Source organism: Lonchura striata, chromosome Z, assembly GCF_050655825.1.
Source record: "Lonchura striata isolate lonStrDom1 chromosome Z, ASM5065582v1, whole genome shotgun sequence".
Classification (NCBI taxonomy): Eukaryota; Metazoa; Chordata; class Aves; order Passeriformes; family Estrildidae; genus Lonchura; species Lonchura striata.
Genome location: NC_140740.1, coordinates 78222120 through 78234033, shown reverse-complemented (window position 1 = coordinate 78234033; position 11914 = coordinate 78222120). Strand labels below are relative to the sequence as shown.

General features: G+C 35.6%; 1 protein-coding gene across 1 annotated transcript in view; it reads left to right on the top strand.

Annotated features, from left to right (window-relative positions):
- The first annotated feature begins 2209 nt into the window (after window positions 1-2209).
- Window positions 2210-11914, top strand: part of CNTNAP4 (contactin associated protein family member 4) — a 203388-nt gene continuing 193683 nt past the window's right edge. The window contains exon 1 of the mRNA XM_031507421.3: window positions 2210-2639. Coding sequence (XP_031363281.2) covers window positions 2543-2639 — 97 coding nt within the window. The 5' untranslated portion in view covers window positions 2210-2542. The remainder of the gene's footprint in view (window positions 2640-11914) is intronic.

Genomic DNA, 11914 nt, shown 5'->3' with positions numbered 1-11914 from the left:
ATGCACTTTACCAGTGCCAGATACCATAGAGCCATCTTTGGATAAATAGATGATTATCTTGATATTCCAGATACATACTGTATAGACTTCTGTAATTCTATCTGTCCAAACAGAAACATATGTACATGTTTTGGCATACCATTTTATTCTAAGATTGGCTTTTCCAAAATTATAAAAGTACATTATATCCATGTGTATATTTGCGTGCAATACAGTCCAAAAAAAAAAAAAAAAAAAAAGGAAAATTCTATGACCTTTGTCTGTTAGATGTTCATTTTTAATGACTATAAGCTATTTTAGAAAACAAATATTTACCCACAATGGAATTGGCCTTTTTACTGAATTTGCATTACATTACCAGAATAATAATTCTTTCTTATTCAAAGCCCTGGGGATCTTAGAGCTAATCCTAAAGAACATCACTACATTGAAAGTCCTTGCCAAGATTTTATGTGATATTTGTCCTATTTTTAAGCATGAAATTTTGTCTAGCTGCAGAGTCAAGGACCATCTCATGGGATATTCTTTAGAGATGGGATGCAGCACATGGAACATTTTAATACTCATATTAATTTAGTTAGAAGGTCAATATTAACTCAAGGAACTATATAGCAAAGAAATCGAGCTTCTGGACAGTGACTCTATGGTTGTATTAAACTCTGGAAACAGAATGTAGAATTTATAGGTTGATTTAGGAGAGCTGGAAGGCAGGTTATGATTCACATAATCTTTAATACAGTTTCTTCACGCATTTTTGTTCAAATAAAAGTTGACATGGAGAAGTGGAAGGCCAGCTGCATAATAGCTTGTTAACTTCACTTGAAACTTTCTACCCAATATAGCAATTTAGAAATGGGCCTTTTTGTCTCAATCATGCTGATTTGCTACTTTTGAAAGGATATAACAAAAACCTGCCTTCTAAGTTTTTTTTTTTTTAGTTGTTTCGGCTGAGCTGAAATACATTTTTGCAAAACCTAACACAGTTTGGCTTTGGTAGCATAAAACCAGAACACATTTTACTCTTTACTTGTGTAGATGAATAAGAATATCCTTCAGCGGACAAGGTAATGGATTTAAATAATCAACAAAAATTCAGAAGCTAAGGGAGCTTAATTCATGTTTTGTCTCTATCCCACAGTTATTCTTGACACCAAACAGTTCTACATAGCAATTTGCAGAAAAGTCTGTAGTTTCTGCAACGCAGAAGAGGGAACACTCAGTAACATTATACCTTGTGTCTAACCCACAGACAGCAGTATCACTTAGGATGAATAATCCCGTTGGTACACAGGAGCTGGTAGATAGCTCAAATGAAGTAGGAATACAAAATTTGGACCACTAGACTAAATATGCAAATGCTGAGTCTGCTTTTGATATATATCACAGTCATAACGCATGCAGGTTCATACTGTCATTGTAATTTCTGCCAAAACATAGGCAGTGCATACAGCATGAACACTGCAGAAGCAGCAGTGATGGGGCCATTGATGTGGTCCTTTAATGCAGCTTTTACCCTCACTAATGTCATGAGTTTGCTAATATGCAGTCATATTTCTCACACTTGAGAAATAATGTTAGCATATACAGTAACTCAGACCGTTTCACAAAAAAAGCAAAGCAAACTCAAGCAAACAAACAGAAAACCAAACAAAACCCCCCAAAAAACCATACACTTTTAAATTATAGTTTGAATGTAATGACTTAAAATTCCTCTGAAGTTCGTTCTCAAATGAAGCTATTTCCCAAACACAAGGAATAGGAGGGTTTACTTCCTAGACTTTGTGAAAGTATAGGAAGTAAAATGCTCTATGTGGCATTTGGGGGCAAAAGTATTTTGGGAAAGACAGGTGCAATCATACGTTTATATTATGTTTATGTGTTTACTCTTAAGAGTTGAGAATATAACTCTTTAATGCCAGCATTTATAAAGCCCTGCAGAGACAGTGGTGGTGCCTTTTCCCGAGGGACAGCCAATCACTGGCTCCTCAAGCGAAGGCAGCAAACCGCTTTCCTTTAAGAGAGCAGAACTCGCAACTTGTACAAAAAAAAAAAAAAAAAAAAAAAAAAAAATTAAGAAAGGAATAAAAATCGCTAGGCGGGGGAAAGGCTGGGCAGCGCGCAGAGGCAGCGGCGGCGCAGGGGCGCAGGGGCGCAGGGCAGGCGGAGCGCCCGGCGCCGCCCCGGGGCCGCCGCCGGGGGTGTCCGCGCCGCGCGGAGCCGCAGCGGCAGCAGCGCCGAGCGCAGCCGGCAGCGCCGAGCGGAGCCGGCTGCCGGCAAAGCCCCGGTGCCTCTGTGGCACTGCTGGGGGCGAGGTTCTCGCTCTCTCGCTGCTGCTCCTCCCGGCTTGCTGCTGCGAGACCGAGAAGCAGATGCGGAGGTGAGCGTGCGTGCGGCAGGAGATGCGGAGCGCGCTTGGCTGAGGTGCAAGACCCCTGGGAAGCGCTGCGAGAAGAGGCGGGGAGAGGCAGTGGGAAGGAGGCAGGAGCAGAACTGAAGTACAGCGCAGCTGTTTCCGAGTACTCTGGTTCTTTTGGGTGCCTCAATGATTGTGAACATGGATTCTGTCACTGAAATCTTCTTGAAGCTGCTCTTTCTCCTGTCTGTTCATCGCCAGCACATGGCAGTGGCAGGGAATAAATGTAAGTATTGCATATGCTTTAAAACTCAATCCAGAGTGTGTTGAAAACTTCTGGATTTTTTTTTTTTGCATTACAATAAATATAATTTTTGAGATGAACATTTATGCTTTGAAATCATGACATCAAGCTGCTAGCCTAAAAATTTTCTAAAACTCTTCTATAGATTTTTGTCATGAGTCTGTATACAGAATGTTGTTTATAAACCTTACTGTATAAGAGTATCTGAAAGCAGCATTTTCTAAGGGATGCATGTTCAGATGTATTTTAATTTTGTTTTCTCTTTTGAAGTGCAGTATTTTCCAAGGAATTGTGTCTTATGTGGAAATTACTGGCAGACTTCTATTGTGCAATGTTTCTATTGTGTAGTGGATTTTAGCATTTGGAAATTTTGAAAGCTGGTATCTGCATATCCTGGATTAAGCTGGCACTCAACTTGAATGGCAATCACAGTGCAGTTCAAAAGCAGTAGAAATGTAACAAGGAAAAATGTGGGTAGCAAGGCTCTAAGGTCTCTGCATTGATTGCTTAGGGAGTATTGTTCATGCATGACTACAGAAGAGAATGCTAACAGTTGCAATAGAAAGTTTTTTGTTTGGTTGTTTTTTGTTTTTTGTTTTTTTTTTAATGAGTTAACCCATAGAGTGGTATCACAGAATAAAGACTGTGATTACATTTTTAAGGACAAACTGCTCTCTAGGAGGCAAATCATATATACATAGATGAAAGATAGATACACATACACACACACATATATGTGTACCTGAAAAAATTCTGTTTCCGGTATTGATTTAAACTAATTACCTTTAAATAAAAAAGGAAAAAACTTATTAAGAAATTAATTTTCAGGGCTTTTATAATTCAGTAATAGAACTGAGTTATTTTTGTTCCATTTGATTCAGCTTCAACAAGCTGGAGGATTTCATTTTGTGTTCTGTGGTAGTGCAGTAGCCTAAATGCCAGATGCTCATAACCTGAATTGAACATATTTTCTCCCCTTCCTGTTAAGGCACTGGTTGTGCATCACAGGAATGGGAAGGGCTGAAGTAATGCTTCTGTGGGAAGAAAGTGCATGCCAAAGCAATGAGGAATGTTCAGGAACAACCTTATAGCCCAGTGGCAGGGGACAGCTCCCTAGAAACATTTGAGCAATGGCAGAGAAGTTTGAAGTGCTCAGTAGATCTATAGCCTAGGGTTTTGCATATGGATGGTTTGTAAACTAAACATGCTCCCATGAGCCAGACATTCACACTGCAGCACCAAAATGATCTTGTGCTGTCATTCAGTAATGATATCTCATTTGATACTCAAGTGCATAGTGTAGCCCTAAACATGAATACTAAGTTCCTCATGTTAAACACCCTGCTGCAATCCAGTCACAGCTTTAATTCTCTTCATCATTCTGCATTGTACAGTTTATGAATACATCCATTTTCACAAGACCATGATAATTGAATTGCACATTAATAGCATTTGGCACTATGCACGAAACTAAATCAGTTCCTTACAGGGAGGCATATTAAAACCATTGCAAAGAAAAGCTTGCATCACACAGCAAAGCAGTAAAGCACTAGAGGTCACTCTTACAATCTCGGAAGCAAGGTTTGAGGAAGAGGCTCAAGCTTCTTTCCAATATAGAATTCTGAAGGATGAAACAAATCAAGTATAAAATACATTCACTACCTATTCACTTTCTCAGCTACATCTCAAAAACAGGGCAAAATCCTATGTCAAATGGTTGAATTGAATAACAGAGTTTTTCCTGTATATGCTACTATTTATAAATGCAAAGTATTTTTATTTAGGAATAAATCCTAACTACTATGTCAAAACACTGATCTGAATTGAAAATACAAGAACTCTGCCCGTGCTACAGGCAGGTTACATTATTATGGGAAAAATAAATTAAATTATTTAAAATAAACAATGAACACTAACCTATGGAGAAAACTTGGCCAGCATAAAGCATATTGTTTATTTTTAACATCTAATGTGAAAAAAAAATCCCTATATATATTATTTTGGAAGTGAACATTTCTGTAGAAGAGGTAGTTTGTTTTAGAAGTGACAGTTTACATCTTAAGTATTATGGTACAAATTTTGTTACCATATTACAATTCAAAAAAATTACCTTAGGAGAAAAGGTTTTTCATAATTACTTATTATGGTAGATCCATGCATGAGCCATTATCTACTTACTTGAACTTTACTCCTTTTTTCTTGTAGTGTTAACCAGGAATTGAAATCTTTTTCAGTAGGTGCTTCTACTATTGGCATTAATGTACTTAAACCCATTTACAAAATCAGGTAAAGTTTGAATGTCTTGAATGAATTTTGATGGCTAGATTTTTCAGTAGGCTGCCAATCATCAAACACAATAGGACGAGGTTTTAATTTTCCTTCTATATTAATATTTTTTCTCATTTTAATTTTATGGTTCTTTCTGTAGTATTAGATCCTGAATACTTAAGTTTTGCTTTGCCTTTAAGGTCAGCGCCCAGTAAGAAAAGACAAAATCAAAGACCTTTAAAAGTCATTTTGAAGTGTTATTGGTAATATTACTAAGTCAGTAGTCCGAAGAAAATTTCCTAGATCAAAAATTGATGTGTTTAAAATTATTTCTGTCTTAAAAATTTGCAATATTCCTCTTTTGAATAAAATGATTCTGAATTTCTTAGGTTTTGGGAGCTAACATTTTTAATATTTTAAATATTTTAAATTTTCTTTTAAAATATGAAATTTTATTTCTAGGGTCTTATTTTGTTTGTTTCCCCCGAAAATGAACAGTGACACTTCCAAGCAAGAGAAGTAATAATTGATGCTGAAATTCCAAATATTTTAAAAGTTTTGTAGTAGTGCTGCTTAGAGCTTTCCTATACTTTCCTTTTCCCAAAGAATTGAGCTTCCAATGTAGTTGAAAGAAGTTTGAAGTGCACAGCCTTAGTAAGTAACCGTATAAGGTCAAGTGTGAGTTTTAAATGAAAGATTAAAGCAAGTACTGCTGTAAGTTTTTTCCACTAGAGCTATGAGACATCTTTATTTTATTAGTAACTGTCTCTACTGTTGTAAATCAGCAAGTTACTAAATCATCACTTGAGAACCTGCCAGAAATTGGTACTCCAGTAAGAGCAGGGGCTTTTTTTTTAAACTCTTTAAAACTGAAGTGTTGCAGAAAACATAATTAAACCCTCTATACACATCAAGTCAGCTGTGACTAAAAATTATTACAGGAAATTGTTGCAGTGAATGGAAATAAAGAGGAATTGGGGAGTTTCCATGCAAATTTTCACTTCTGCATACCTATTTCTCTGTGTAAAACCTCCCCAGTTTTACAAAAGCTTTTATGAATTCAGATTTTCACATGTATATTATGATGATCACAATTTCTATAAACACATAAACATTTCTTCTTCTTCTTCTTCTTCTTCTTCTTCTTCTTCTTCTTCTTCTTCTTCTTCTTCTTCTTCTTCTGGCTGCTGCTACTACTACTACTACTACTACTACTGTTATGACTGCTGCTGATTTTATTTTATATAACAGGAATTTCTTGTTAATGCTAGATTAGAGAACCTCTCTAATGATGACAGAGAATGACTATTAATGAAACTGAAGTTTTCAGAGGGCTGAGTAAATACATATCTTGATTATAACATCAGATGCAAGTCATTGTAGAAGTATTACCCCGGGAAGGGATTACTCTCTACAAGGAAAACACTGTATATTAGTTTTGAAATTATTGTCATTCTGATGTTAATCATTGGTACCAAAAGTTCCATAGAATAACTGACAATTTTATGGAACTGCACTGAAATTATGCTGCAGTGCTGTTTATCAAAAAACAATTTAATTTAAAATGTAATTCTTTTACTGTTAGTTTGTGGTTGATGTGAACTGAAGGGGAGGAGAAAGTAGTCCCTTCCTTAATTTTCTTTTAACCTCATTAATATTTATTTTCTGTTTATTATCATCTATCTCTGCTATGAGAGAGCAATGGAGACCTCATCAGAGATCTGGCCAGCTCTGGGCAATTATTTATGTGAAAAAAACATTACAGTCTCTGGTATAGTTCACATGTTGTTTGTACAATAACATCAAAAATTGCATCAACAAGTCTTCTAAACTAATACCAGAAGAAAAATCTATATATTTTTTTTAGACTTTAAAGGCTTAGAATTCACAGAAAAGCCTTGGATTGATTACGCTGAGTATAATCATTAATTCACATCCCATTGCTCTAGGCTTTAAAATTCCCATGAATACACTGGTGACTAAGCCCTGTCAGAAGGTTGGCTGGAGCAAACTTGGTCATGATTGCAGGAGTCATGATTGAAAAAAAGTGAGAGACAATTAATGACATTCTCAAAGTATGATAGAATCAACCACAAGCAGAAAATGCAGTAGGATATGTGTTAATTATTTATTACATCTGCTGCCCAGGTTAGACAATACTGTATTTTGATTAAATACCAGTCAGAAGTTCCAGAGGAAGCACTAACTGCTTCATGTTTCATAACTATTCAGTCATGGCCATTCTGCTTGCTTTCTTTCTTATGTAAGAGTACATGAGCCTACATCTGTATTCACCCACAAGAAAGACAACATTTGACTGAGATGATTTTCTGAAATCTCACAAAATAATGAGTGCTTCTGTCACTGTATATGAGGAACAAAGATCAAGTTTAATATTCTTTCCAGGCATTTCTCTGTTGCATTAGAAAAAAAATCCACAAATAGATAATTTGTCATATATTTATAGGTCTGTGTTGTTTTAAACCCAGCCATCAACCAAACTCAGCGTAGCTGCTCACTGATTCCCCCACCAGCATGTAAAGATGAGGAAAGGTAAAAGATAGAAAACTTGTGGATTGAGAAAAGTTGAACTTGATGATCCTCATAGGTCTTTTCCAGCTCAGAATGTTCTGAAATTCTCTAATTCTGTGCATAGAAAAAGCAGAAATCACATACACCGGCAAAGAAAAACAAGGAATTCTTCCTCCACTTCCCATGGGCAGGTAGGTGTTCAGCCATCTCCCGGAGAGCAGAGCCCCTTCACATAACAGTGGCTTGGGAAGACAAATGATATTATTTCAAATGTCACCCCCAGCTCCTTCCTCCCCCTTCCCCCAGTTTTACATGCTGAACGTGCCATGTAGTCTGGAGCATCACTTTGGTCAGTTTGGGTCCCCTGTCCTGGCTGTGTCTCCCCTCAGCATTCCATGCTTTCTCAACTTCCTTGCCATCAAGGCAGTGCAAGAAGCAGAAAAGATTTTAGCTCTTTGTGAGCCCTGCTCGGAAATAACAAAAATGTTGTTTTCAGCACAAATCCAAAACACAGCCTCATACCAGCCACTGTGAAGGAAATTAACTCTACCCCAGCCAAAACCAGCACAATATCTCATATGATATACTTGCTGGTGCTCTGTCTACTGATTCATCTTCTGAAAAAACTTCAACAATCTCACCTTCTAACAAGTTTAGCTGAGAAAAATAGGCCAGATATTCCCCGCCGCATCCCTTCTCAATCCTGCTACCTCCCCACTCCAACAAGCAAATCAAAGAACAATTGAACAGTCAAGAAGCATTAAACCTTTCAAATATTTCTTTTCTTTCCCCCCCCAGATAAACCTGTGCTTTTTTGCTGCTTGTAGATCTAAGAGTTTAGCGTGCCGTATCACACAGGATTGTGGGAAAGTTAGAACTGCTTCTCAGTACTTTTAATGTTTAATGTTCGCTGCTCTCAACTAACAAGGTGATAACAGAGGTGGGAGCTGTGAGAGCCATCACTAATTCAAAGGGCTTTCCTTCCTAGAGCACTCCAGGCAGTTTTTTAAAAACAGTGAAGAAATAACAAGTACTAAAATTAATCATGTCTGTGTCTGTCACTGACTCCAGAAACATACATTATTTTTAAGATGTTTCTGAAGTAAAATTTAAAATTTGCTTTTCTCTCTGAGTTTTCAGTTGTTTTATGAAGTGGAATGGCAAAGTAAAAATAGTGAAAACATTGATTATGATGACTTTCTGTACAATTGCTTGTGTTTTGCACTGTTAAGTGTTCAGTTAAATTGATCTGGTAGTTGTTAGGTATAAAATTTCTTTGTAACTTATAATTTTGGCAGTCAGGGCCTACATGTGACTTCTAGATTAAAAATTGAAGAAGAGGTGTCTTTCTCAGTATACTGATATATATTAGATCAATATCATTCCAACAAAGGCTGTCTTTCTAAATTTAAGAAATAACAAACAACATATAGGAGAAATAGCATGCTGTCAAGACCAAAATGTTTTGCTCTATTTGTTTGTAAAAAATGATGCATCTTTACTGCTAGGGTTTAGCTAACAGTGGTTTGCTGAAATTTTACCTCTGCAAAGTTTTGTATCTCCATATTTTATCATTCTTATTTATTTGTACCTGTGTTTGTGTTCTATATATGTGAGAGTATCCCGTTACAAGCTAATGTTATACTCTATAGAATATAGAATACTCTGTACCTCATCAATTACCAGTTGAAGCTGAGGCCAGTAACCTTTCATTAAATCTGTGAAACACAGTGGAGGATTGGTGTCCAATTCTTTTGCTTTTCAAAAGGAAGCCTTAAGTGTTTACTACAAATTGGTTTACTATTTTTTAGTAACCAAATTATTGTGTGGACCTGAGGTAATATCTATACTGTTTGCAATCTACTTAATGAGCATTTTTAGTGCAATAATTTGAAAAGTGATTGAAATTCTGGAAACTTCATTTTAAGTAGATTAAAGTTAAGAACAGAATTGTTATTTAAATATCATACTCACTTAATAAGCAAGTAAAGAAAAGTGTCTCTAGGGTCTTAAGTCTCCAAGGATAGAGAAAAAGCATTAATTAGGAAATCTATCCGTCTGAGTAGTGGGTCTAATAACTTTTCATTAAGTAGATCTTGTTATTTAGTTGTGCTCAAGAATAAGTTATTTCTTGTTCCTTGCTGTTAGAGTGACTATTTGTTTCTATGATATTATTTAAGCAATTAAAATGTTTGCATATGGGGTCTTAAGGGAAAAGTAGATTAGAAACAGCATGCTGAAATATTTGAATTTATTTTTATTACTTAATATAATTTTTTTTCCAGCCAACAGCTGAAGAAGGTCTTTCACTTTTTCAGATGTTCCTCTATCCTCTCCTAAATCTAAGTAGAAAGTGTTTTCAAAATGTTAGTTGTTTCTAAAAATACGATTTTATAATTTTTCTGATTATATTTAATATTTGCTGCAAAAAATCTTCATATGTATTCACTTGATCTCTTTAGAGTTATTGTGAAAGAATATAGAAAATATAGAAAACCTTTATAGAAAATTCTAAGGAATAAACCAAATATAACCATAAAATACATGGTTAAACAGGGTGCAAGAAATATTATTACTCAGATGCCATATAACCTGATAAACTTCACCTGGAGAGAAAACAGAATATCTTGTTATTGAAGAAGGCCTGAAGCAGAGGTTTTCAACAAGACAGCAAGAGTAAAACCTTTTGAGAGGAGCATGCACTATAAAAGTGATGTTCTAGACAAACCGAGTTGCATACAGTGAAGCCCAAAACACTGATTTGAGTTCACCTGCTGAATTCTGCTGTATCCTGAGTTATATTAGGCTGGATGTGCTCAATATGGATATTCTATAATAAACTGAAAAAATTAAGGGGGGGAGGGACAAAGTTGGTTTCTTTAATACTAAAGAATACTAATTATGGTAGAAGTCAGATGATGTGTATGGAATACTAATAAGAAAATACCAATTTGAAGCTCAAAGACTTTTGGAATTAGAAATGAAACTAGATGAGCAGAAGAAGGGAGAACTTAATTGTTTCATTTATTTGCAAATATTACTTACTTTTGAGAGATATGATTAACTTCTGCCTTCTGCAGAGATGAAAATTGGGATTTATCTCTCTGAAATGAAAAATCTGAAACTTAGATATTTGCATCTAAGCTAGCTAAGTCCCTTTTTAGTTATATTAAAGAAAAAAAGTATATCTTCCATGAAGAAGTCATGGTAAAGATGGAAGATGGAAATCACATTCAAAGGTGATTTGCAGTATAAAAGTGCAACTTGGGTCTCACTACTGATTGTGACTAAGTAACTATCTGTATGCTTTGTAGACATCAACACAAGATGAAATGCATTCCAGTTCTGTCAAAATATCCTACTGTATATAAGTGTTAGAAAAAAAGTATACCAATCTCTATTGATTGTCTTGTACAGTAATCACCAGTAATCATTCATATTTGCTGTTAAGACTCCCTAAGTCTCCCTTTTTGTGTTTGATAACAAAGGATCTCCTTTGTTTCCCAGGGGTTAAGGCTGCTGCCATTGCTCCACCTAGACAAAACACAGTGACTAAGTGAGGAGCTGGAAATGTCCTACCAGTGAGACTGTCTTTCATTCCTGAAAGTGTGAAATAGGTATTTTGACCATACACAATGTTCTGGAAAGTGCAATCTCATTAAATTAAATAAGCTGAAACTGACTGTTCTATCCACCTGAGACAGTCTGATCTTTCCACCCCTTTGATAAAGCATGATTAAAGCTCCATTTTAACCCCAGTCTTGTCAAAACTGTAGGTTTTTTTTTTTTTCTTCTAAAGAAATCATAGAGTGAAAATGACTCTATTATGAAAAAAAAAAAAAAACCCACCAGAATCTTACAGCATTTCTATTCATAAAACAATAATAAAACTATAATAAAAACACAACAATAATAAAAATAAAAATATCCTGGTACATTTGTGGTTACTTTAAAACCTTTCTGCCATCCAGACTGACTGTTATTTAGATTTGGAAGCTTTAAGTCAGTAAACTGTGGCTCTCACTATAATTTCCAGCCAATGACAGGAAGCCTATCTGCTATGCAGTAGTCTAGTTTGTAGTAGTTTTGTAATCACAGTGAGATTTACTTACCCTTCTTTTTTTAGAAGAATAAGCAATCTTTAGTAATTGGTTTGTTTGGCATTTTTTTTTGTGTGTGTGTGGCGGGGGAGAGTTGGTTTTGTTTCAATTAAAAATAGTACTGAATCTCATCCTTATTCTTTATAACTAAAGCTCCTAGGGAAATCAATGGCAGTTTTGCGTAAATAAATATTGAATAAAAGCTTTAGAAAGAATGAGATGAATATTCATGCAACAGTAATATGCTGCATAGTTTGAATATAACTGGACTCTTTATTTCCTTTCTAAGTATCAGTCCTTTCGTTATGCCTTGTTTGGAGGACTCAGATACACAACTGTATAACAAACAAGAATTAC